The sequence below is a fragment of the Myotis nattereri genome, assembly GCF_964212035.1.
Source record: "Myotis nattereri genome assembly, chromosome: 2".
NCBI lineage: Eukaryota > Metazoa > Chordata > Mammalia > Chiroptera > Vespertilionidae > Myotis > Myotis nattereri.
This window is the reverse complement of record NC_138076.1, coordinates 213,944,340-213,971,403: the sequence shown is the minus strand read 5'-3', so window position 1 is coordinate 213,971,403 and position 27,064 is coordinate 213,944,340. Positions and strand designations below refer to the sequence as shown.

The window sequence follows — 27,064 nt, the reverse complement described above, 5'->3', positions numbered from 1 at the left end:
CCCAGCCACAGCACGCAGGGCAGGCAGGGCAGCGTCGGGGCGCATCCTTAAAACACCAGCTGTCCTGCAGCGCATCCCGGCAGAACCGTCCCGGCAGAACCGTCCCATCTCTCATTCATTATAAATGTGCTCCTTGCACGCGTCTCCCGAGAGCCCAGCCACACCGGGAGCGGGAGCCAGCCGGGCGCCCACGGCCCCTTGCGCAGGAGGAGAGAGCGTCAGCCTCGCAGGAACCCGCCTCCTCCCACGGCACCAGCGGCGGCTCCTTCCCTCCGCTCTCCACCTCAGCCCTCAGCTCAGGCCCAGGACCCCAGGCTGGTGGCAGCGTGGGCATGGGTGCCGAGCGCCAGGGAGGCGGCCTGGGCCTCTGCCCTCCACCAGCCACACGGCCTCCCGGGGGAGACGGCCTGGGCCGCGTCTGGAAGGAGACGCGCCTGATGCACCTGCTTGATTCTCCCGACGTGACCCAACGGTGGCTGGGTGGCTGCCGGCAGGAGGAGTCCTTTCTCTCCCTCCGTCTCCCCTGCCTGCGCCAGCCCCCCCCACGCCCCCACCCCGCTCCTCCTGCCCCAGGCCCAACCTCATCACCCACTCAGTCCCTCCAGATGCCCCATGTGGGCAACTCGCACCCCGGTCACCCTCTCCCCCAGACACAGGCCCTCCCGGCCCGAGAGCTGGGAGCACCCTCCAGAGCTGGGGCTTCCAGCCTCACAGCGCAGTCACCCTGAGGCTGCTGATTCCATGTCAGAGCGTCTAGGGCAGTGATGGCGAACCTTCTGAGCTCGGCGTGTCAGCATTTTGAAAAACCCTAACTTCACTGTGGTGCCGTGTCGCATACAGAAATTTTTTGATCTTTGCAACCAGAGTAAAACAAAGACTTATATTTTTGATATTTATTTTATATATTTAAATGCCATTTAACAAAGAAAAATCAACCAAAAAAATGAGTTCACGTGTCACCTCTGACACACGTGTCATAGGTTCGCCATCACTGGTCTACCCCCTGCCTCCTGTTAGGCCTCACGGGCTCTGCCTGAAGGCTTACGCCACTCCCCTCCTCGCCAGCCTCCCTCCTCGCCAGCCTCGCACCCTCGCCAGCCTCGCACCCTCGCCCTGCGGCCAGAGTCCCCCTTCTAGAACGCAAACCCAATCCTGGGGTCCGCTGTGGCTCTGCCTGAAACTCTCCTCACCGGCCCAGCCCCCAGCTCCCAGCAGGTGAGGTGAACAGCAGCAGGAGGGCCACCATCACTGGGCTGGACACAGAGGACGCAGGACAACCTGGCGGGGGACACACAGGGTCCCCTCTGGGCTCGCTGGAACCCCAGGCTACACTGAAGTCAGCAGGCGTGCGATCCTGCAGCCTGTGTGCTGGGCCGGTGAGAGGGAGGGAGAAAGATAGTGACAGAGCACAAATGAACCCCGTAGGCTCCTGCCTCTAGGACCGTGGTCGGCAAACCGCGGTTCCTGAGCCACATGCGGCTCTTTGGCCCCTGGAGTGTGGCTCTTCCACAAAATACCATGTGGGGGCGCGCATGTACAGTGTGATTGAAACTTGGTGGCTGGCCCATGTGTAGAAGTCGGTATTTTGTAGAAGAGCCGGTATTTTGTGGAAGAGCCACACTCCAGGGGCCAAAGAGCCGCATGTGGCTTGTGAGCTGCGGTTTGCCGACCACGGCTCTAGGAATTCCATCAGTGGAAGAGGAAGTCAAGCTCAAACTCATGGCCATGACTGCACACCTGCCGGCGGCCGGAGCTTTCCCCTGCTCCACCCCAGCACGGCCGCCAGCTCCGGCCCGTCTCCCCGGGGAGGGCCTTGTCTGCATCTGATGGCGAACGCAGCGGGCACCTGACTAGACTCCCAGCAGCACCGGCGTGGCTCCCTCGACTTCCCCGGAAACACCTCCTCTTCCGTGCGTCAGGGCTCCGAGCTGGGCCTCCCGCCCTCCCCGCCCCCACCTCCCGGGCACCCGAGGGCCGCATGCCTGCTCTGGCTCCTCTCCTCGCTGCACGCAGCGCCCGGGTGAGCTCGTCCGCCCGCCGGCCCTAACGTCCATCCACGTGCTACGCCTCCCAGACCCGCTAATTCTCCGCCGCCTCCCGTGGGTGTCTGACAAGCACTTCAAACTTCGTGTCCAGAGTGAACTTGGGGCCTCCCGGGGCTGCCACGTCACAGCCTTCCCACCCAGCTGACGACAACCCAGGGTCACGCTGGACTCCAAGTCCAACTCGCCAGCAAAACCGGGCGCTTCCTCCCCGTTACAGCCCGAGCCTGCCTGCCGCTCACCCCGCCTGCCGGACACCGGGGCGGACGCCGTCACCCTCCAGCCCGGTCACTGCAACAACCCACGGTGCCTCCCTGCTTCTAGCCCAGCACCCAGAGGAGCCTTTACAGCATCGGTCATCTCACCTTGAGACGCTCACACGGGTCCCACCTCACTCAGCGGAAAAGCCAGAGGCACTACGGTGGTCTCAAGACCCTGCCTCTCAAGACCCTACCTCGTGCCTCTGCGCTGGCTGCACTGGCCTCCTCGCTACAATCCCCACACAACAGGCTCGCCCTGCCCCAGGGCCTTTGCACGTGCGTTTCCTCCGTCCCCCAGTGCTTAGACAAATGTCTCTGGCCACCAGACTAAAAGCTGCTCCCGTACCCACCTCTTGCCTTCCCCTCCTCCCCTCCAGCCCCCTAATAGCACTCCCCACCCGCAGACCGTGCATATATTAGACTTGTTTCTTGCCTGCTCCTACCCTCGGGAATAAAGCCTGCATGAGGCGGAGGCCCATGTCTGTCTGTCTGGTCCTAGAGCAGGGCCTGTCCCCACAGGACATACACCGTTTGCTGGAGGAGTGAGTGTGGAGAGAGGGGTCCATGGGTGCACGGGAAGGAGGGGCACACTCAGCCGGTGCAGCGCGTGTGGAAGGGGCTGGTGACCTGGGCTTTGAGGGGTGGCTAGGAGTTTACCAAGAGGAGGAGGAGGAGGTGAATGTCATGGCTCGAGGTCAGAAGAGACAGGCCCTGGGCTCTGAGTGAATGCTGATCAGGCCACTGCGGGTCCAGCTTGGGCCGGGAGTGGGGGCTGCCCGGCAGGAGCACGGGGACTCCAGCTCTGCTCCCCGGGGCCTGGGTGCCTCACTCGGGGGCTCCAGAGTGGGGCGTTCCCCACCAAGTCCTCTGAGAGTCCAGTCCAAATGGGGGCTGCCTGGGAGTTATCAGAGGTGAGCCTGGGGTGACCCCTGAGGATTCCTGCATCTGTGAAATTGGGGGGCGAGAGCTGTCTTCATGGGGTTCTGGAGGGACAAGAGCTGCCCTTTCCGGTGGTTGGCGTCCGGCATGGCGTGGACCTGCCACCTCCAACCCCACCCCTGCTCCATGGGCCCCACAGGGAGCATGAGGTGTCTGTCCTCCCCTCACCCCTCTGAAACCCCATATGCCCCGCCACCCCCCCCCCCCAGTCCCCGGGACACTGCCAGCCTCCAGGTGAAGTCGGCCTCGGCCCATCCCGGGCCTGGAGGCAACCGGCTGTCACCTGGGAAACCGCTTGGCCGGTGGCCAGGGTGCACCCAGGGCAGGGGCCGTGCCTCCCGGCGGGGAGAGGGCCCCTCATCCCCGGGATTTGCCGTGAAAGCCGGGACGTGGGCCATCACTCATCGCCCGGCAGGGACGGCCGCGCTGTTGTCTTTAGGTGGAATTTCTGAATCTCGTGCGTAATGTGCGCTGATCCCAGGCCAAGCTCTTCGAGGCAGACGCAGGACGGGGTCAGCCGCGCAGGGTTAACCCCTTCAGAGGTAATGACTTTAAAGAGCTGGTCTGGGCCCTGCTCGCTGCGACGCCTGGCGGTGACCTGACGTCGGTGTCTGGGCAAACCCTTGGCGATGCCAGAGACCCGGCGTGGAGACTCGGTCCTGTTTCCCCCCAAATGGGCCACCCCTGCCACTGAGAGTTTCAAACGGTAAACGCGAAGTAGAGTAACCATCCTGGTGTGCTCACAGGTGAAGGTTAGGATGCGGGTTCAAACTGCAGAAGAGCTTAGCAGCCTCTAAGAAGGCGGGAGGGGGCCGTTCGAGGGCGCTGCACTCTGGTCAGATTCAGACGCCCCACATGGTGCTTCAGCACAGACAGGTGGGAAGTGGGAACCTGGGCCATTTTCAGGGAAAAGGTCCAGGTTCCCATTAGTATTGACATCCTGCGCACCTACTGTGCACCAGTCTCTGCTAGGCGCGTCCACAGATCAGTGGGCCTAATTACATTCATTGGCGTCTGTAATTAGGACATATCCCTCCCAACCCTCACATGGATGACCACCTCTGAGGGGAGCCGACATCCATGTGACCCTCCATCCATTCAGACATTACTGAACACAGCACTGGCGGCCACCGTGCCAGCCAGTGGGGCCTGGCCGGGGCTGAGGACAGGAGCCCTGGTTTCGCAGGGACCCAGGGGCCCGCGGCAGCCTGGGAGCCGCTGAGATTGGAGTTGGATCTCACACACCTGCTTGCCAACGCGGCTCTGACTTGCTGGCTGTGGGACCTCGGTCCGGCCCTTCAGTTTTTTCTCATATTAATGGTGATGCCAGCCAAGCGACTGTCCCCGGAGGCCACTCGAGGATTTAACAGCGAGGAGCCTGAGAAGGGCTCTGTGCACAGGCACAGGGGACAAGGAACTGGAACACCCTCTGATTCTTCCCTGGCCGGTACCAGTTCAGCCAGGTGCCACCGCCTCCCTGCAGCCTGCCCTGATTTGCCCAGGCAGAGGCAGCCCCTGGCTCTGCCCTCTCCTGTCACTCTCTGGGGACTGTCACCCTCTCCAGAGGCAGAGCTGCCTCCTCTCCACCCAGCACTAGCAGATGCCAAGAGGCATCAAGAATAGAGGGAACAGACGGAACAGATGAGCAGTTAGCTGGTGAGTCCTGGTGCCCTGTGGGCCTGCCTGCCCCGGACCACTGTGACTCCCCACAGCCCGCGGCCGTCCCCTCCCCAAGCCGGGCCACAGGGACGAGAGTGGCCGGCATTAGCTCCCTGCAGCCTCGCTCCACTAGCTGACCCTCACGGGGAGGGACAGGAAATAGAGACGGGGCAGCTCCCAGGAGCAGCTGCTCTGAGGTTGCTCCCGGAGAAAGATCTACATGAATCTACGTTCGTCTGTGTCCGGCAGCGGTAACAGGCGCACCCCGTGCAAGCGGCAAGACGGGCGGGGATCTCCGAGGCCCAAAGCGACACCTCGGGTGCCTCTAATGCTGGCGTCCTCTTTGGCGCTCACACTTGTTTTAACAAAAGCAGCGGCTTCCTGTGAACCATGCGGAGACTAAGCCCAAACTGCCTGCCGGCTCCATCGAGAAAGAGCAACTAGCAAACCCACCACTTTGGCTCAGCTTCCCTTTGGGGCCGCTCTCGCTTTACCGTCATTTGCAGGGGGCACCTCCCTGCCGCTGAGTTTGATGAATCTCAACTCGCAGGCGGGGGCCGAGAGGCACCACCATAGGAGGCTGTGTGCCGCCCCGCTCAGCCCCACGCCGGGGCCCTTCTTGCTGGGAGGGGTCGTGCCTGCGGCTGTTGGTCCACGGAGCCTAACGAACCTCCAGGCACTACTCCATGGCGAGGGAGCAGCCCCGCGGGGAACAGTCCGGCTCGCCCACCCGCTGCTCACGCTCCACGTGGCTGACGTCGCCGCACGCGAGTCCTCGGTCTCATGTCACGTCCGCCACAGGAGGGCCTGACGCGCAAGAAGCGAAGTCCACCTTGCTGGGTACCACGCCGGCCGGATCGGGCGGACCGGACCCAACATTAACCGGTGCCTAAAAAGCCGCTTGCGCAGAGACCGGTTTGGCTCAGTGCATAGAGCAGGGGTGGGCAAACTTTTTGACTCGAGGGCCACAATGGGTTCTTAAACTGGACCGGAGGGCCGGAACGAAAGCATGGATGGAGTGTTTGTGTGAACTAATATAAATTCAAAGTAAACATCAGTACATAAAAGGGTACGGTCTTTTTTTTTTTTTTAGTTTTATTCATTTCAAACGGGCCGGATCCGGCCCGCGGGCCGTAGTTTGCCCACGGCTGGGATAGAGCGTCGGCCTGCGGACTAAAAGGTCCCAGGTTCGATTCCGGTCAAGGGCATGTACCTGGGTTGTGGGCACATCCCCACTGGGGGATGTGCAGGAGGCGGCTGATCGATGTTTCTCATCGATGTTTCTGACTATCTCTCTCCCTTCCTCTCTGTAAAAAATCAATAAAATATATTTTAAAAAAATAAAAAGCCGCTTGCGCCGAGCACCGAGCTCCTGGGCGCCGGCAGCTTCTGGCAGACATTGTGGCAGAGCCGAGCCTCGGCAGACAGAACGTCACCTCCTCAGAGAAAGCGTGGACAGCTGTGCTGAGAGGCAGGTGGTGGGTGGCTGAGACCCAGCACCCGCGGGGGCCCAGGGGCTGATCATCCACGGCCTGCGGCCCTTGCCGCCGGGCCCCGCCAGTCCCCCTTCTCCGAGCACACCCACTGCAGCCGGGCCCCCGCCAGTCCCCCTTCTCCGAGCACGCCCATTGCAGCCGGGCCCCCCAGTCACCCCTTCTCCGAGCACGCCCATTGCAGCCGGGCCCCCCAGTCACCCCTTCTCCGAGCTCACCCATTGCAGCCGGGCCCCCCAGTCACCCCTTCTCCGAGCACGCCCATTGCAGCCGGGCCCCCCAGTCCCCCTTCTCCGAGCTCACCCATTGCAGCCGGGCCCCCCAGTCACCCCTTCTCCGAGCTCGCCCATTGCAGCCAGGCGCAGAGCGAGGACGCCTGGGGAGGAGGCTTTGTCAGGCCGAGAACCTGGGGCGCGAAGGGCGCCTTCGCACGGCTGGACCGCATCCTTCATGGCTCGCTGACAGCTGCCTCGGGAGGAATGCGGGCGGCCGGGGCGCCACAGGCAGCAGGCCCGGCCCCGCTCAGAGCCGCCCAAGCCCCACCAGGACCCCGTTTCCAGGGCTGGCGCGAGGTGGCTTCTGTGTGTGCCCTCAGGGTGCCCCGCACCCTCCCTCCCAGCACACACGCAGGCGCAGGCGGCACAGACCCTGGCCCTGTTTCCTCCTGCCGGTCCTCACCCCACGTGCCTAAAGGCTCCTCCAGGGTCTCTTCCTTAACAATGGGGGACACTGAGGCAGGGGCAGCGGCTGCCTCCGGGGCAGCACGGTGATGGCTGCTGACAGGGCACTGTACCCCTCCCCCGGCTCTCCGCGGGCTAATGGGGCATTAATTGTAATTAACTAATTACGCCTGCTGCCAACCGGCGGGGGAGGAGGCGGGGGCGGGGAGCCCCCCATGACTCAGTCGTGTTTACAAGTCGAGAACCCATTTAAGAGCTTGTAAAGTTGCTATAAATGGCCCTTTGGCAACGGGCGTAACTGCCAGTTTAACCACGGTGGGCCCGGCTCAGGGAGCCGGGTCTGAGGTCCAACAGCGCCACCTGGCGGCCGTGTCCCAAAGCGCGCTGCCGGGCCGCCACAGGCAGGCCGGTTCTGGTCCAGCCCAGAGAATCCAGGGCCTGGAGACCACGAAGCCCACGCCCCTCCCCCATCCACAATGGGGAGACTGAGGCCCAGGAGAGGACAGGGCCTAGCCTTTGTCTGCTCAGCTGCTTTGACAATGGTCAGAGTCTATTCTAAGCTCAAATGGCGGCTCCGATCGTCATCGTGCCCGGAGCTTAAATTCTGTAAAACGGGACAGTTTGGGAGGTGCTGTGAGCAGGTCCCCAGGCTCACACAGGGACTCACACAGCTTCCCTCTGCCCCCGAGACTCTGCTCAGCTGCCACCTCCTGCAGCTGCAGCCGCCCTGCCCTGCCGTCCCCTCCCCAGCAGTCCCACTCCCCTGCCTCCTTCATGCGCCCATGGTCCTGACTCTCCAGGGGGCTCCAGCAGCCTGCCCCCCCGCCCCCCGTCAGAGGGCTGCACATATGGGGGCTCTGTGACGCACACTCCGACTGACACACAGACATCGGCAAGGCCAGCCAGCTCCGGGTGAGACCACAGTGCAGGTCTGACTCCCCGAGTGACACTCCCTGCACTGTACCCCGAGAATAAAATCATGTCGGCTCACAGGGAGTGGGGGGCTGTGCCGAGCCTGGGATGAGCACTTCGACCGTGATCTGCCTGACATTCGCGGCTGTGAGACGCCCAGTGAGGCGGGCCCCAGGCGAGCCCTGCCACCTGGGCGCCCTGTGGGTGCGGGACCAGCTAGGGCTTAGGAAGAGGCCTCAGCGGGCAGCTGGGCTGGTCCAGAAGCTTCCCGCCGGGTGGCACACAGGCCAGGAGGACCGGACGTCTCGGCCACTCACCCACGGTCATGCCGTCCATGTAGCGCTTGACGATGTCGAAGGAGTCCCGCAGGTTCCCCTCCGTGATGTCGAAGACGATGTCGGCGTGGTTGGCGGGGTGCGCGGGCATGACGGCGCGGAGGAAGATGATCTCTGTGGAGGGAGCACAGTGTGGGGGGGCAGCCGGGCCCGCGGCTCCTCCAATCCGCCCTCGGTTCTGCGAGTGGGGCTGGCTCAGCTGTCCCGCCCGCTTCATACCAACCGACCAAGGCGTGGCCACTCACGGTCACACCAAGCCACTCACCAGGAACACGCGGACCCACCACGAGTCACACGCGAGCCCACTCACCAGGAACACGCAAGCCCACCACAAGTCACACGCGAGCCCACTCACCAGGAACACGAGAACCCACCACGAGTCACACGCGAGCCCACTCACCAGGAACACGAGAACCCACCACGAGTCACACGCGAGCCCACTCACCAGGAACACGAGAACCCACCACGAGTCACACGGGAACCCACTCACCAGGAACACGCGGACCCACCACGAGTCACACGCGAGCCCACTCACCAGGAACACGTGGACCCACCACGAGTCACATGCGAGCCCACTCACCAGGAACACGAGAACCCACCACGAGTCACACGCGAGCCCACTCACCAGGAAGGCAGGACCCTGAGCAGGGAGCCCCGCAGCCGGACCCCCAGGCCCCCCTGAGCCCGGGTCTGGGAGGCGGATGTGAGCCCGCCTCCTGCCTCCTGGCCCGCGGAACTCGCACATAAAAGCTCTCGCTTTTCTCAGAGCGGGCACCATCATATCGGCTCCTGGGCCGGCGGCAGCGAGCCCCCTGCACGGAGAAGGCGGGGGTGCCGAGGGGTCACAGCGCCAGCCCCGCTTCCTACCCACGGGGAAACCGAGGCCTGGAGAGGTTCCGGCTCTTTCCCCAGGTCAGGGCCAGCACCGCGCAGTAACTGGTCGCCACTCACGCATCTCCTGAGCAGGGGGACGGAAGGCAGGTGCCCGAGGGGACGGGGGAGGGTCAGGAAGGCGAGGGGCAGCCTGTCTCCTGCCCACGGTGAGGGGTGGGCAGCCACTTCTGGGCGGGCCGGGCAGCTGGGTGGCCTTGTCCATCTCCCAGACCACCTGGCAGAGGCGGGGCCGCTGCCCTGGGCTGGAGCAGAGGCCGCCGCTACCGGCTCTGGGCCAGCTCCGGGCGTCCTCTGTGGGCTCAGTGTCCTCCTGCCAGCGGTGCCCAAGGCCCAGGTCTGGACTTCCGGGCCCGAGAGGCCAGCAGGGTCTCTGCCACAGCCAACTCCCTGCGGAACCGACTTAGACGCGCCCCGTGAGGCCGCAGAGCGGCTGCGCTTTGGGGGGATCTGCCTGCCGTCGGGCGGGACCCGGCATTCTGCTCCGACCAAGTCCGCGCCTCCCGGAGATTCCGCGCCTCCCGGAGCAGCCAGTGGGTCGGGCCGGCCACCTGCTCCTCAGGCAACGCGTCCTCAGAAGCCGGTCCTGCCCTCGCCACCCCCACACCAGGCCGACGTGCTGGCCCGCACCCTGGTTGCCTGCGGGCCTCACATGTGGAGACGCAGGGTGTGGTCATGGGGGCGGGGGGGGGGGCGGTCAGAGAGCTCGTCCTCATCCCAGGCCCAGGGACTGGCCCTGAGCCCAGCACAGAGGCTCAGCCTCCGCTTGCTGAGTGACAGCTCCTCGGAGGCGGAGGATGGAGACGGCAGCGGAAGGGGTGGCTGAGACCACGCCAGCGCCGGCATGGGGGTGACACCCCCAGAGCCAGTGTACAGAGCAGGGCCGCATTCGCAGTCTGCTGGGCACTGGGGGCAAGGCCCCTGGCTCCGCCCCAGTGAACGGGCGGGCAGGCCAGGAGCTCCCTGCGGGCAGGGGTGGGCACAGGAGCACTGGCTCCCTGGACCCATCTAGCTGCTCCAGCCCATCTATCCCCCCATCCAGGGTGGGTCCCTAGCAGGCTCCCCTGCTTCAGCTCATGCCTTACCAAGCCTCCTGCTCCAGCCAGGAAACCAGGCTTAGTTCCTCAGGTGCCCACACTCCCCATTCACCCGCAGGCCTTTTCAGGTTCTGCTCTGCTCGGCACCCTCCTCTCCACTTTCACCAGATTCCCTCCTAGTGACCACTCAGGCCCGAGAGTAAAAGTCACCTCCTCCTGGAGGCCCCCCCAGATTCCCCAGCACTTGGCACTGAGTCAACGCTTCATCGCTATTTGCTGAGTGACTGTGACCTCTAAGTGGCCCTGACCTGGGAGCGGGAGAGGGCTGGGGTTGGGCCGCCCAGTGCTATGCAGTCTGGGGACACACAGGAGATGTGGGGGTCGGGGAGAGGGCTACATTTCAAACTCCAAACCCACATCCTACCCAGGAGTGGCTGCCTTGCAGGGAGCTTCCCTAGACAATGGCCTCCCCTGGGGACCCCCAAGCCAATTCCAGGCCATGGGGTCACCGCTTACCTTCTGGGTGGGCGAACTCGCGGAAGGTGGGCAGCGAGACGACGGTGTAGGAGACGGTGTGCACCAGGTCCAGCATGCAGCTGATGTCGCCGGGGCGGCAGGACTTGATGCAGCGGACCGTGTCTGTCTTCTCCTGGTGGAGCCTGAGGACAGAGCACGGGGGGCGTGGGAAGCTGGACCCCGTCCTCACGGAGACGGGGCCTGGGAGGTGGCAGGTGGCCAGGTGGGGCTGCGGCCCACAGCCAGCTCCATCAGAGCCTCCACAGCCCGCTGCTCCCTGAGGATGCCTCGGGCCCCTCCTACACCCTGGACAGGCCCCGAAGGGCAGGGCCGCGCCCGTGTCTGTGGGTAGCCAGCCAGGCTTTGCTCGCGTGAACTGAGCCCGTTCCTACAACAGCGGACACACATTCATTCACTCGCGCAGCAAGTCTGTTCTGAGGGCCGGCCGGGGGCCAGGCCGCGGGGCACCAGGGGAGCCCTGCCTCCATGGAGCCCTCAGTCGGGCGGGTCACGGGGTCACAAACCAGGGAGCGGATATAAACCAGCTCGGTGCTCAGCACACAGTCAGTCTGCAGTTCACGGGAGGGGAGGAGGGGGAGAGGCAATATGTTACAGGTCTATGCTCCAGGCCGCGTGCTAGACATATTTTTAAAATCTTTTTAGTGTAAAATAAAACACTAACGTAAATGATACACAAACAAAGCTATACTTCAATGAGTATTATAAGGCAAACGCCTTAGTCACCACTCAGGCCAAAGAGAGAGCGCCTCACCAGCCACCTGAGGCCTTCACGTGCCCCAGGCCACCCCTCCTGCGCCCACAGCAAGCCCGCCCTGACTCCCTGGCGGTCGCCTCCCTGGGTTTCATCATAGTTTCTATCACACAAGTGTGCATCTTGAGACACAGTCATTTGGACTTGTCTGGCAAAATTTTTTATGTCTTTTTGTCTTTTTATTGATTTTTTAGAGAGAAAGGAGGGGAGAAAGAAACATCAACATGAGAGCAAAACATTGATCAGCTGCCTCCTGCACGCCCCCTACTGGGGTCCAAGCCTGCAACCCAGGCGTGTGCTCTGACTGGGAATTGAACTGGCAGCCTTTGGGTGCACAGGATGATGCCTAACCAACTGAGCCACACCAGCCAGGGCACAATTTTTATGTCTTTTAAGTCCTTTTTAATCTACAGGCTTCCTCTCCATCCTCATTTCCCACAATTGATCTGCTAAGGAACAGAAGTGTCTGAGCCGTAGAGCCTCCGACATCTGGCCTTGCCGACTGCGGCCTCGCGGGCTCAGTATGTTCCTCGGGCCCCTGCATTGCCGGCACGCTGGTCGCTGACCCAGGCCCGGGTCAGAGGCAGGCCCAACCCCTTGGGCCAGATGGTAGTGGGTGGCATGTCTCCCATCAGGGGACACGTGTTGTCTGGTCGTCTTCCTTTCTGTGACGTCAGCAGCTGTGTGTGCCCAGGGCCCAGACCCACTGATTCACCGGGGATTGGAAAACGCTGATGTGCTGAGTCTGTTGTTTCTTTTGCATGTATTGGCTGGAAAACTTCTGCAATAAACACTTCCCTCACATGCGAGCTGGTTTCCAGGGAGTGTGGTTCGCAGAGCAAGATCTGGGCCTGATTCTTCCCCACTGTTTACCAGTTTCCAGGGTCATGAGCCAGCTCGCTATCATCACCCAGGTGTTAACCACGGGTGATTTAAATCTCAGTGTGAAATCAAGGACTTCAACTATCTGATGAATTCCAACCCACTGCAATTATTATCTTTTGTTGGAGCTCAAGTGCTGTCTCCTTCCGCCCGAGGGAAATCAGATTGGTCCCAGGGGAACTGGAGACCCTGCTCTGACAAGGTGGTCCAGCTCAGCTTGTGGCTTTATTGCCCCAGCGATTTCTCCAAGAAGTCTCGGGTTTGGTTTTTAATTCTGTTGCTATTTTTTTAGTGGAAATGGTATTTCAAAATCACAATCCAGGTACCAGGGTTACTCAATGCCACTGAGCTGGTCAGTTTCCAGGCCTCTGCAGTGGACGTTAAAAACAAGATTTTTTTATTGATTTTTAAAGAGAAGAAGGGAGAGAGAGAGAAACATCGATGTGAGAGCGAAACATCGATCAGCTGCCTCCTGCATGCCCCCTGCTAGGGATCGAGCCTACAGCCGGGCATGTGCCCTGACCGGGAATGGAACTGGTCAACTTTCGGTGCACGGGAAGATGCACAACCAACTGAGCCACACCAGCCAGGGCTGCAGTGGACATGTTAGAAGATAAAATACATCATGAGTTCATACTGACCACGTCTGAGTCAAAAACAAGGCCCACACGGTTATTTTCCTTAATCTCGACTCTTTTACAAAGGAATCTCCTCTCTTCCATATCAGAATTCTGGTCCTTAAGAACACAGGCGATGACAGAATGTCCTAAAATTATTTATTTATCCCACACAGTGGTCTCAGAATAACAATAGTAAAATTGCCACCATTAATTACCTAAAAAGCATATTTGGGGACTATGATCTCTCCGTTCTACCTACTGATTTTAAATAGACGTGCTATATCTACATTGTCTGAGCACATAGCAATTCTACTGTACTTTTTCTTGTAACACTCGTCTAGTTGTAGTTCTATGAGTAGCTGTTTTTAACGCTTATATGTTGATAATAGTTTGTACTCTCTGTACACAAAACGGTTTTGTTGGATATAAGGTCCTAGTCTTCTATTTTCTTGAGCATTCTAATTATTCACATTTTCCTGGCAAAAGTCGTGCTGTGAAAAAGTCTGATGATAATATAATTTTTCCCTTAAAAGTTACTTGCTGGTTTTGCCTCGATGCCCATAGTTTGCTTTCTCTTTTCTTTAAAGTCCAATAATTTTATTAGACTATGTTATTTTTAGTGGTGGTCCTGATTTTATTACTTTTACTAAGCTATTTTATCTCCCCCACACTCAATGCAAAGAAAGAAAACAACATGAAAAAATATGTCCTCATTATTATTCACAATAAAAAGGACCTGCTTCGTTCTGCAGGCCCGGCTGTGCTGTGCAAGAGGAGCCCTTTGTGGCTCCAGTGGAACCAAGTACCATTTAGTTTGCAGACTTGGTGGCTGCACTAACTCCACAGGAACTGTGATAAACGGAACCATTTCTGTGGTACCCCAGATCTCAATAAATAAAACCTATACAAGAAAAGATAGCCCTGGCTGGTTTGGCTCAGTGGATAGAGCATTGGCCTGCGGACTGAAGGGTCCTGTGTACGATTCCAGTCAAGGGCACATGCCGGGGCTGCGGGCTCGATCCCCAGTAGGGGGCATGCAGGAGGCAGCCGGTCAATGATTCTCTCATCATTGATGTTTCTATCTCTCTCTCCCTCCGTCTCCCTTCCTCTCTGAAATCAATAAAAATAAAATCATATATATAGATATAGATAACAATCAATCTGTCCATAAACTGTACCTAAAGACTCTTTCTTTAGGGTCAGTTAGAAAAGGGGCCCTTTGAGTATAAGGACACACGGATTATTGTGGTCTAAAGATTGCTATCATGTCTGTTATAATGAAGATGAGGTAGACATCAAACCACTGTCAGATTAAGAAACTTCTCCAACTCGTCTCAATTCTTCAACTCGTGGAGCCAGCTCCTCTTCTAGGCAGACAGTCAGTCCTGCATTGGCACTGCCGCTGGCTATGAAACTCACCGCCAAAGGCAAGGGATTACATTGACCCACCTGGTTGGTGTTAGAATAGCAGGTGAGACTTTCATTTTTTGAAAGTCCGAGTTTGCTCCTTTGGCCTGTTGCAAGGGCAAGAGCCGATAAGAAACCAGATCTCAAGGGAGGCTCTGGAGCAATATCATTGGTCGCCTTAACAACAGGCGCTCCGCCTCATCGGACAGAAGAGCATGAGCCCTTCAACACTTGGTAACTTTTCTTACAGGAGTCGCATTCGGCCATCCGCACGAGGAACCCCTTTCTCTCTCAGGTTCAGTATCCTGCTGGGCTGCCTGGTCTCTGGGCAGCAGGGTTCGTGGCTGCCTCCTGCCACTTCAGGGGCAGCTCCAAAGACCTGGCCTATGTCTTGATGTTGGTTGCTCTGAGTAGGTATGTTTGGGTATGTTGTATTTTTTCAATATGGAATTTCAATTTTTCAAAAATGTTTCCGTAAAGTTTTTTGAGTTATTATTTGTTAGTATTTACTTTCCCCCCTATTTTGGGTGAGTTCCTTAGAGATTTCTATTATTGGTATGTTAGAGCTTTGCCTGCCTTCAATATCTGTCACTTTCTCTTTAAGCCTTTTCATCCCTTTTGTTATGTTTTTTTATTTATAAAACTTTTATTTTCAGCTTCCCTTTCTACTGAGTATTTGTCTCAGAAATTGCTTTTTGCTTTCATGTTAAATTGGTCTACTGGACTTTGCAGGGAATACCTGTGAACTACTTTGGCATCTCCCACTTTCTCCTGCATGGATGCCAGTTGGGCATGGACTGTATTTGGGGACTCATGGGGACACCTTATCACCTTGTGTAGTTGTAAATGTTTTCTCTGGATTTAAACACTTTCTTATCTGGTTATTGTGTGGTTTTGGTTAGGATCCAGAGAGCTTTAAACACTATGTGCTGTATCTTCCGTCTTCCGGAATCTCTTTGCTAGACACTTGGCACATATTATCTCCTTTACCCTTCCCAGCTCTTTCCTCTTCACCACACTGCCTCCTTCCCTGGTGAATAAAAGATCCTGTTTTGTGCTTGGAAACTACGGAAGGGGCTGTATCCAGGGCTTCCTGAGACAAGGCCAGTTACGACCTGAGCAGCACTGACTAACCCAGTCAGCCTGCCGGCTTCCAACCTTCGAGGCAGCACGGGCACGGCTCCGGGGCTGACTCAGAGCCAGGCTGCCTGGGCCTGCGTCCCTGCCCCACCTGATACCAGCTGAGGGGCTGTGGGCAAGTGACTTACTAGAAAGCTCTCCACACTTCCGCGTCTTCACTGTGAAGTGGGGACCATAACAGTCCTTTCCTTGCAAGGCTGTTGTGAGGAGCAGTTAAGTGCTTAGAACGGTGGCTGGCCCGCAGGAAGCAGAACATAAGCGTCAGCTGCCATAGTTTTTATCATCATTCTAATAATGATGATCCTGATTATTATCATTTCCCCCAGGGGCTCGGTTTAGTAGAATGACTCGGCCAGAAGTGAGGCAGCTCTACATACCAATGACCTTGGATACATCCAACCCTCTGAACCTTCACTCCCTGTTTGTATCAAGATCCAAATGAACACTGTTCACAATGCGTGAAGAGACCAACATGTATGACTGCCTACCATGTACCAGACATGGCCTTGGGGGTTTCATTAATCTCCACAGAAACCCATGGACCGCACCCTGCTCTGTGCTAGGCATCTTGCTAGGAGCGAGGGACAGGGCTCTGAAAGAGACAAACTTGGTCCCTGCCTTCATGAGCTTTCTGGACTATGGGGAAGATGACGAGAAACAGGGAAATGGCCACTGCAAACTGCGATCAGCATCATGAAGGAAGAATTACAAGGAAGAATGACAGAAGAAACCCAAGCCCAGGGGTCAAGGAAGGCCTCTCAGAGAAAAGAACACTTAAGCTGAAGTTTAACTAACATTCAGACCAAGGGTGCAAAGCATGTGCAAAGGGCCTGAGGCAGCAAAGAGCTCCTCAGTGTGGCCTGCAGGGAGTGAGCAGGTGGAGAATGAGCTAAGCCTGGAGATGCACCCGAGAACTAAGTCATGCAGGACCTTGACAGGCACATGGGGGACTTGGGTCAGTGGTTCGGCTGGAATCCTGGTGGAGATGGAGGGGCAGGTGGGTCGGAGCCCACACTGGAGTCTGTGACAGAATGGCACAGTCAGCCATGGAGTCAGCAAACTGGGTTTTAACACCGGCTGTGTGATCTTGGGCAAGTCGCTCGCCCTCTCCGTGTCCCTTGAGGATGAGACACCTGCCTGGCAGGAGTGGAGACAATGCAGTGAAGGACCTGATGCGACCGGGTGTCCCCATGAGCAGAGCACTCACTGCCCCTCCAGGCGCAGGGCCGCATCCTGGCATCCTCGGCGCCGGCACTGGCCCCCTGAGGCAAGAGCTGCGTCAAGATGCTGCAGCCGCACCCAGCGTTTTCCCACCACCAGGTCGGGCTGCTTCTCGGGACAAACAAGACGGCCAACTTGAGCCACATCCACCAGAAAATGCTTTTTTTTTTTTTCTGCTTCCGTTAAATGCTCAGCTCTGAGCGACACAGCAAGGAAACCAAGCTGGAGCCTGAAGCCCGGCTTGGCCACAAACAGGCCGTGTAACCTTGGCCAAGACCCTCCCCTTCTCTGGGCCCAGTTTTCACATCTGTAAAATGAGAGGGGACGGAGCTCACCAATCAGTCTCCGAGGGGCCTTCTCCATCATCACCTCTGGGCTTAAAGGGGGCAAGAGAACTCACTTGCAAGGGCACACGGAGCCTCTCCTGCCCTCGCCTGGGCTCCCTGGAGGAAGGAGCAGTGACCGCCATGGACAGCTGCTCCCAGGCGTGCCCCAGGCGCCCCCGGGGGCACCAGGCCGTGGCAAGTACCCGGCTCACCCTGATGATAAGCAACAGAGACTCCCACCCGCACACGAGGAATAAACCAAGGCACGCGAGGCATGCGGGTGGATCGCCTGCTGAATTTTATTGAGCCGGGCGAGGAGGGTGAGGAAAGCGACAAGAGGGAGCCCCGCGCCCACAGCGAATGCTCAGAGCTCTGCGGACACAAAGATGAAAAGCTTGGCCACAAAGGAGCTGACGGTGCCGTGGCGATAGAGGTCCATCTTGACGGTCAGGAGCAAGTCCCGGGGCTCAGGGACGGGCTTGGCGAGGGCCACCACCCCGCTGTGGGGGTTCACCTTCCGGGTGGTGAAAAAGCCCTCGTCATTGCCGCCGGTGATGGCCAGCTGCATGCTGTCCCCGGGGACGGAGCTGGAGGGGCCCATGCGGAACACCACGGCGGGCACGTGGATGTTGGTGGGGAAAGAGAGGTGGTAGTAGGTTATTCGCAGAGGCAGCCTGTGGCACTCCTGATTCTCATGGCAAGGCAAGCGCTCGCAGCGGCTGCAAGACAAGTGACAGAGACAAGGGGGGTTAGGGCCGGTCCAGCAAGCGGGGGGCGGTGCGGGAAGCGGGTGCGCGGCGGGCTCCCGCCCCTCGGCCGCAGGACGGGGAGGAGCGCCCCTCACTCACCTGCGGGAGGTGCCGTGGGCCTCAGGGCTGCGGACTCGGGCACTAGCCTCTTCCAACACCCTCGGGGGGCGCGGGGGGCTGGGGTCAAGGGCTGTGCCCGGAGGGCGGGGTGGCCCCTTCTCACCGGCAGAGCCCCGGCCCCGGTGGTCAGGGCCACCAGGGCTCCTGGGGGGCTGCAGAGAGGACCCCGGGAAGGATCGTCTTCCCACTAGCAGCCCTGACGGCGGCCATCGGCCAAGTGCTCGGCTCTGCACCACCACGCCTTCCCTCTGCACTGTCAGCGGGTACGACGCCATTGTCCAAATGGGGAAACTGAGGCTGAGAGAGCCAGTGCCTTCCCAAGGTCAGAGTGAGGAAGCCAGACTCATGCTTGGGCGGGAGGTCCATTCCCCTCTAGGCCTTGACTCCAGGCCCAGGTCCTGTCTGTGTCACAGGACTAGCCAGGACTCGGAACAAAGATGGGGACAGATTCTAATTTCCCGTGACAGGATGGGGACAGGTTAAATCTTCCTGTGACAGGATGGGGACAGATTCTCACTTCCTGTGACAGGATGGGGACAGGTTAAATCTTCCTGTGACAGGATGGGGACAGATTCTCACTTCCTGTGACAGGATGGGGACAGGTTAAATCTTCCTGTGACAGGATGGGGACAGGTTAAATCTTCCTGTGACAGGAGGGGGACAGATTCTCACTTCCTGTGACAGGATGGGGACAGGTTCTGACTTCCTGTGACAGGATGGGGACAGATTCTCACTTCCTGTGACAGGATAGGGACAGATTCTGACTTCCTGTGACGGGATGGGGACAGGTTAAAGCTTCCTGTGACAGGATGGAGACAGATTCTCACTTCCTGTGACAGGATGGGGACAGGTTCTCATGTCCTGTGACAGGATGGAGACAGATTCTCACTTCCTGTGACAGGATGGGGACAGATTCTCACTTCCTGTGACAGGATGGGGACAGGTTCTCATGTCCTGTGACTGGATGGGGACAGATTCTCACTTCCTGTGACAGGATGGGGACAGGTTAAATCTTCCTGTGACAGGATGGGGACAGGTTAAATCTTCCTGTGACAGGATGGGGACAGGTTAAATCTTCCTGTGACAGGATGGGGACAGGTTAAATCTTCCTGTGACAGGATGGGGACAGATTCTCACTTCCTGTGACAGGATGGGGACAGGTTCTGACTTCCTGTGACAGGATGGGGACAGATTCTCACTTCCTGTGACAGGATGGGGACAGGTTCTCATGTCCTGTGACTGGATGGGGACAGATTCTCACTTCCTGTGACAGGATGGGGACAGATTCTCACTTCCTGTGACAGGATGGGGACAGGTTAAATCTTCCTGTGACAGGATGGGGACAGGTTAAATCTTCCTGTGACAGGATGGGGACAGATTCTCACTTCCTGTGACAGGATGGGGACAGATTCTCACTTCCTGTGACAGGATGGGGACAGGTTAAATCTTCCTGTGACAGGATGGGGACAGATTCTCACTTCCTGGACAGGATGGGGACAGGTTAAAGCTTCCTGTGACGATAAGGGCAGGTTCTCTCTTCCTGTGACAGGATGGGGACAGGTAAAAGCTTCCTGTGACAGGATGGGGCAGGTTAAAGCTTCCTGTGACGATAGGGGCAGGTTCTCTCTTCCTGTGACAGGATGGGGACAGGTTAAAGCTTCCTGTGACAGGATGGCGGCAGGGGATACCTGCATTCAGGCCCATCATACTGTGGAGACAGCGGCCTTAGGAACCAGAGTGGAGGTGGAGCGCCTAGGCCTTGGCCGACCTGCCCAGGAAGTCCTGCCACGTGGACTGTTTAAATTCTCCAGTTGGAGCATCTACCGCCCTCATCTTCCATCACGTCACCCACCAGCTTGGTGAGTTTTCATCCTCGTGCTGGGTTACTTGGGCTTATTTCACACTCACGTGGTGGGTGAGCGTGGTCTCCTTTACTGCCTACCTCAGCCGCTCTCTCAGGACTGATGGTGCCCTCTCACGTGACCAGCCTGAGTTTTAGAAAGGCCGGCCCTGGGGTGAGCTCATGGCGCTACAGGTATGTGCGGAACGGGCACACTGAAGAGCGAGCCATGCCTGGGAGGGAACCCGGAGCAGAGGGAGAAGTAGGAGAGGTGGCCTGGGCCCGGGACAGCCCAGCCGCAGAGACAGCCCAGCCCAGGCCGATGGCAGCGCTCCCGGCGACCTGACCTGAGCGGTGCGGCTTCATGCGGCCCATCCCACCAGCTCACTTCCCTTCACATCCTTCTCCTCACTCTACTGACGGGAGACAAGCTCCGCGAGTGCGTGACTCCAGGCTGCAGTCAGTGGCTGAGGCAAGTCAGCCCCACTTCAAAGACTTTGCGTCCTCTCGCTCTCTCTCTCTTTCTCTCTCACACACACTTGCACACGCAGACATATACACACATACACACACATACACACGCACACATACACACACACACACGCACGCGCGCACACACACACAAATATACACACACGCGCGCGCACACACACACGCTTCAGAAAGGGCCCGGTGGGCCTGGCCAGCAGGTGGCGCTAGTCGCTTTCAGTGCGTTAAGCTTGCCCACCTGCGTGGCCTGTCCCCTCTCCAGGGACAGGGTTTTGATTTGGAAACACTGACCCAGCATGTGTGGATGGCGGGGAACGGGAAGTGTGCGTGACGTCCTGGTACAGCTTCCGCAGCCATCACACACAGCCAGCCAGACATGCCTTCCTGCTCACGGTCCCCACAGTCCCAGCCCCACAGTCAGTCACGGAGCCCCCGGCCCTCCTGGCACTGGGCATTTCTCAGCCTGACTCCTAGGCCACCCGCTGCCCAAGGGCGTGGCGGGCACCCTGGCTTTATCTCCATGCCCAGCATGGGCGCGGCACCTCCTGTGTGTTCAGCAAATGTGCACAAATCAGCATGGCCCCATTTTCCTGATCGGTTCCAACATCAGCTGTTCTGTCGAGCAGTGCCCTGACGTACCGAACCGCCCAGAACACCTGCTGCTGCTTCTGGCAAACCTCCTGCAGACGGGGAAGGGCACGGTCTTCATGGGTCTACCAGTGGTTCTCAACCTTCTGGCCCTTTAAATACAGTTCCTCATGTTGTGACCCAACCATAAAATTATTTTCGTTGCTACTTCATCACTGTCATGTTGCTACTGTTATGAATCATAATGTAAATATCTGATATGCAGGATGGTCTTAGGCGACCCCAGTGAAAGGGTCGTTCGACGGCCAAAGGGGTCGCGACCCACAGGTTGAGAACCGCTGGTCTAGCCTGAGGCGGGTCCATCACTACACCTATCACAGAGCAGAGGGGAGCCAGCCGCTGGTCCCCGCGCCTCGGTGTCCACCTCATCGTGCACCCGAGAAAAATGTGCCCCAAGTTTTTAGTCACAACACCCCATATTCCATGAGAAAGTAATTTTGAAAGCCACCACATATCAGAGGAAAACGGTCCTCAAGGCCCCGTCCTTCTCCCGGGACACAGGGCCATTCTGGCCACCCCAGGCTGGGTGACACTTGCCGCTGTCCCTGACTTTCACGCTCCTGGAGACAAGCCCCAGGAGCCGCCAGGGCAGGGCCTCACCCCCTGTCTGCCAGCAACTGTACCCTCAGGCCAAGAGCCGTGCCAACCGAGAACCAAGGCTGCCCAGCCCACTCTGCCTTCCGAGACCATGAGTCTCAGGAGGCTCCGCGGAGGAGAGAGGATTTCCAGTTCCACCCCCGGCGCCGGGACCCGGGGACACCCCTCAGGCGGGCAGGGAGGACTGTGTGGTCGGGATCTGAACAGCCTGCTCGGTCCGCGAGGCCCGGCCCTGTGGTCTGTGGCCAGCCTGCTGGCCATGCTCCAGCTACTGCCCTTGGTCACCAGGGACACTGCCCAGGAGACCACATGGAGAGAGGGAGGCTGAGGCCCAGCGAGAGCGAGGGAAGCTTCGACCTTGCCCCTCGAGGGCCCTGAACAAGCCGCTCTCGCTGAATGGCAACCACAGACGGGCTGCCTCCAGCCTCCCTAGTACAGCTCTAATGCAAACCCCTTCCCAAGGTCATGGAACCAGTTCTTTAAGGGGAGTTATGAGGAGGAAGGAAGAAAATTCCACTGATGCCACTTGTCAGTGACTTGTCACTATGTTCCCACTAAGGGATCGGTGCTCCTGTGGCCTCTGAGGAAGCCCCTACTGGACCGGGCAGCCCTCGACTTGGACTCCAGGCTGGTCAGTGATTCCTCAAGAGGGGCCAGAACAGGAGAGAACTGTAACCAGACAGATTCCTGGGAGCAGCAGTGGCGCCACCATGTGGCCTTGCAGGAGCCACGCCCCGCCTTCCCATCAGAGGGCCGAGGAACCCAGCGGCCACACGGCCGGCCGCAGAGCCTCTACATTGACGCTGGGTCCGGAGGAAACCCCAGCAGGCGGACCGCCCTCCTGGCCACCACTGCGCTCTAAGACCAGCGCTCACTGGGCTGGCACCTGGGGCTCATCCCTGCCGGTGCTCACTGGTCCCCAAGGCCTTGCCAAGCAGGGATGGCAGATGCAGCAAGGGCTCCTGGGAGGCAAGAGACTGCCCCGAGGCCACGGCACTGAGGAACAGGAGAGCCACAGACTGGCAGTAAAATAGGCCTTGGGGTGCCCACCCAAACCCCGCAAGAGGTGAACTGGAGCGAGCTTTATGGAGCGGGCTTTGCCCCACAGTCACAGGTCATCCAACAGGAGCCCAGAAGGGGGGCGTCCCCACTCCCGGTACCACTGAGGACATGGAGGACATGAGGGGACCTGCTTCCGGTCAAGGTCAAGAGACCTGCCTGACTACAAAGCCATATCAGCATCCCAGGTGGTGAGAACAGTCATGGGCGTCGCCTGGCCTCCTCAGGTCAGGACCCTCTCAGCTCCATTCTCCGCCTGTGCCACTGGGTGGCACCAGTGAGCAGGAATGGGCCTTCATACAGCAGCCACCTTCCCTGGAGGGGCCCCCCCGGGAGCCGCCTGCTGCCTCCCGCTTTTACAGTGGGTGGGCCCACGTCCTGCCCTCATTTATGAAGAATGACGATCCCCCTCTTTACCAGCCCAGGGAGCAGCAATGAATCCATGAGGTGGGGACAGACCAGGCCTTCGGGCATCAGCCGCTCGGTGAGGCTACGCTGCTCCCTGCTGAACACCCCAGGTTACTGCTGGGAGCTCCTTCCTTCCCTGTTTAATGGGTGTCTACACCCCGCTGTGGTCGTGCCCTCCACCTCCTCCCTCTCTGCCTGCCTCAGTTCTTCCTGCTTCATTTAAGCATTGCCTAAGCCAAGCGCCCCCTGCCGCCACCCCAGCTATGTGGGGGCCCTCCTTGGTCTCAGCACCCGTGAACTCTGGCCATTGCTGGTTTTGCAGTGCTGCTAGTGGGCAGGGGCTGGGGGCCTCTCAGCCCAGGTGCCTGTACACAGTAGGCCTGCGATGAATGTTCCCCAAGCAAGTCAGGAAGTTTCTCCCACACTGAGGGTGGCGAGGGCTTCCAGAGCGCACAGCAACTGAGGGGAGGTCTGCAGATTTCACACAACCTCGGCGCGCAATGCCAACCCGCCCGGCCGCAGCTCAGGAGGGGTGAAGACCCGCACAGGGCGGCCTCCTGCCTTTCACTTTCCTGGCTTGTGTGTTCGAGGCCGGCGGCAAACAGCAGAGGTGGACGAAGCTGTGGGAGAGGGGACTTACAATGACAAAGGGCAGCACAGCCTCCATGAAGGACACGGGCTTCCTTAACCAGAGGAGGGCCACCGCCCGCTGGCCATTGCGTAACCACAGCCTCTTTGGAAGGCTGTGCGCTCACAAGCCCAGTGCTGGAGCGCTCTCCCGACCAGCCCAGGAAGGAAGCGGGTGCTGGGTTCCAAGCAGACAAAACACGGCGGGGGCACAGAGCAGCCCCGGGGGAGGGCGAGGCTGCCAAGGGCCTGGGCTGTCTGAGTCTGGCTGGAACCTGCTCAGGGTTTCAACATGCTGGAGGCCGGGCCAGAACCAGGAGCCAGGGCCCTGGGGCTGAGCAAGTGGACACTGGGGCCTGGTGTACTGATCCTCCGGCGGGAGGAGCAGGCTCAAGGTCAAGGGGCCAAGCTCACAGTCAGCCCGGCTGGGTGCTGGCTTGGAGCCATGTCCAGGGGCTGGAGGACAGCTCACGTATGCACATTCCTGAGATTGTCTCCCACCGGGGAGCTTTTCCTGAAACAACTGACCGTGGTGCTAACAGAGATGAAATAAAACCAGGTGGGATGGTGTGTGGTGGACCCGGAGACCTCACTGCTCCCTGAGGAAGGGGATCCCTGACATCCTGCAGGCAGCCCAGGGGCCTGGGACGGTGGGCTCACAACGGCATATGGCCACGGAATCTTCCACACGATTCCCACAGCCACTGGGCTGAACACAGTCCGGCTTTCAGACGGGTTCTCCTAATAATGACGCCCCAACCTGTCACGTGGGCCCACCTGGCGTCGTCGCCACCTTCACCTGATTTAGAGCATCCTGACATTTGTGTCTTACCGATGAGGAAACTGAGGCCCAGAGAGCTGCCCCAGACCACGTTTCCCTGGGAACAAGAGGGCTGGGTTCTGCCTGGCTCCACACACAGGCTGCTGGGAGAGCAGGCCCGCTGACCTCCAGCTCCTGGGAGACCTTGGTATCTGTGACCAGTCTCCCTGACACTCAGGGGCCTGAGAATCTGGGGTCCTAAGTTTCCCGAGACCCCTGCGGGGGGCACACTCATTAACCACCTGCCCAGGCTGGGCGGCGGACCCCCAGGGAGGCCGACACAGACAGACAACTGACGGCCGAGGGACTTACGTGTCCGCGGAGCGGCGGTAGTTCTCCGGACACTCGAAGGACAGACAGCGGAAGCCGCCCTGGATGTTGAAGCACGTCTCATTGATGGAGCAGTTGTGTATGCCGGTCACACACTCGTCAATGTCTGCAAGAGACCAAAGCAACACAGTGAAGGCCGAGGCGACCCGAGCAGTCCCCACCCACAGACGGGGGTGCTGGGGCCTCCTACCAGCCAGGGTCGGGTGGGGATCGGGCCATCCTTGCCCTCCGTTGACTGCTCTCTGGAGCAGCGCCCTGTGCCAGCTCTTTTATTTCTAGGACGTTTAATTTATAGAGTGTTTACTGATTATTCACAATCCCTGGAATAAGCATAACAATGATTACAGCTAACACTCTGATGCCCTGGAAATGCTTCACCGAGTTCTCTTAATTCTCCTAACGATTCACTGAGGCAAGGACTGTTTCCCTCATTTGAGGGGAGCTGGCCTAAGGTCAAACATCTTGTAAGTGGCAGAGCCGAGCTTTGAACCCGGGCAGGCTGGCGCCAGGGCCCACGCTCTGACCAGCCAGCGCCTCTCCGCAGCTCCCGAGGCTCATCGCCCTCACCTTACGTGACTCAGAACACCCCAGCGAGGAAAGAGTGAAGCTGCGAGCCCCGTGTGACAGCTGAGGAAACCGAGGCCCAGTGCAGTTCTACGTGGTGCCAGGTGTCCAGGGTCAGCGATGTCTGGGCTGGACCCTGGACATGGGAGCCTTCCCCCTGCCCACAACTCTCTGAGCAGCCAAATGGTGAGGCCCCCGGGGACATCACCGAGCCAGGGGGCATCTCTTAAGAGGGGCCGAATGCCTGACCTCAGTGGAGAAAGTAACACTTCTAATCTCACTGGCCCAGAGCCGGGGCTCCGGAATGTGTTTTTGCTGCGTCTGGCAGGACCCCGGGGCTCTGATGAGGGAGCCTGGCCGGGGCAGGGAAGTTATCTGCTCCCTCAGAAATGTGAAAACAGCCCGGACCAGCTGCAGGGGCCTCCCAGGACACGCCCAGCTGCTGCCTTGGGTCAGGGTCACCTTCTTCAAAACCAGAAATCACATCTACAGAACTGGGGGCCTCCAGAGCCTCTGGGTCACCAGCCCCATGTGGGGGCTCTGGGGAAGGGGCTGGACAGATCTGACCTCTAGATCCAGCCTCAGGGCCAATCCTGGAGGTAAGGCCGTGACCCAGGCAGGTCACTCACTCACAAAGATCTGCTCAGCAGCCCCGTGACCAGAAGGACAGGCACAGGCTGCAGGATGACCCCTGGAGCACATCACATATGGGAGCCCAGTGTCCCCTCATCCGTCCAGGCCAGAGCCAACCCCAGACCCAATGGACCCTTCCAGCCCTAGAGACCCTGGAGTTGTCACACAGCCAGACCACACCCTCCCCTCGTCTGGGCAGGGGTGGGCACCTTAGCTCCACCATCTGCTCACTGTTTGCCCTTAACACCTAGCAAGGTCTGGGGTTTGTCAAATGACTGAGTGTGAACTCAGCAAACGTGCTGTGGAAGAATCCTCGGTGAGGACTTCGCATTTCCTCCCGGGCGGGCCTCTTCCTACAGGCCATCAGCCCTGGTCCAGCCCTGGGGCTGCCGAGGGCAGGGTGGAGGGCTCAGAACCCTCTGTGGTCAGGGGTGCTGGGGGTGGGGGCAAGTGTGGGAGACCAGGGTACCCGTGGAGGCTTCCCCTCCCCTCCCTGAATGCACCCCGCCGATGGTGCCCCAACACCAGAGCCCCAAGCGTGCACCGTGCCCGCAGAGCCCAGCTCACTCACCCTGGCAGTTGCGTCCGTTGGGGGCCAGCTTGTACCCAGTTGGGGGGCAGCTGCACTGGAAGCTCCCGGGGAAGTTGATGCAGCGGTAGGAGCAGATGTGGCCCCCGGTGGGCAGGGCGCACTCATCGATGTCTGCAACAGCAAGGCCCACCCTCAGCGCCCGTGTGGCCCAGGCCGGGCCGCGTGTCCCCAGGGGCCCAGGCTGGGGCCGGGGAGGGCAGCCGCACAGGGCCAGCTGGACACGGGAGCCCTCGAAGTGCCGGGGCTGGGGCGGCGTCGGAGATCATCACATCAGAAGGGGAGACGGGCCCAGAGAGGGGAAGGAACTAGCCTCGGCCACACAGCAAGCTCATGTGGGGAAGGAGGCGGGATGGGGGCTGAGCAGAGGGGACAGGCGGGGCTTCAAAAGGACCCCAGGTCAGGAGCCCTGCCACCAGTCAGGAGCCTGCGCTGGCAGGGGCCTGGTGCTCAGCATGA

General features: G+C 59.4%; 1 protein-coding gene across 2 annotated transcripts in view; it reads right to left on the bottom strand.

Annotated features, from left to right (window-relative positions):
* The window catches only part of FBLN1 (fibulin 1), a 67,835-nt gene that overhangs the window by 7,619 nt on the left and 33,152 nt on the right, over positions 1–27,064 (bottom strand). The window contains exons 13-16 of one of the 2 annotated variants that reach the window (XM_081083825.1): positions 26,588–26,719; positions 24,802–24,925; positions 10,765–10,907; positions 8,303–8,434 (exon numbers count right to left, since the gene is read on the bottom strand). In XM_081083825.1, coding sequence (XP_080939951.1) covers positions 8,303–8,434; positions 10,765–10,907; positions 24,802–24,925; positions 26,588–26,719 — 531 coding nt within the window. Of the gene's footprint in view, positions 1–8,302; positions 8,435–10,764; positions 10,908–16,985; positions 17,852–24,801; positions 24,926–26,587; positions 26,720–27,064 lie in introns of those variants that run through there. The other variant, XM_081083826.1, reaches the window with a different exon arrangement.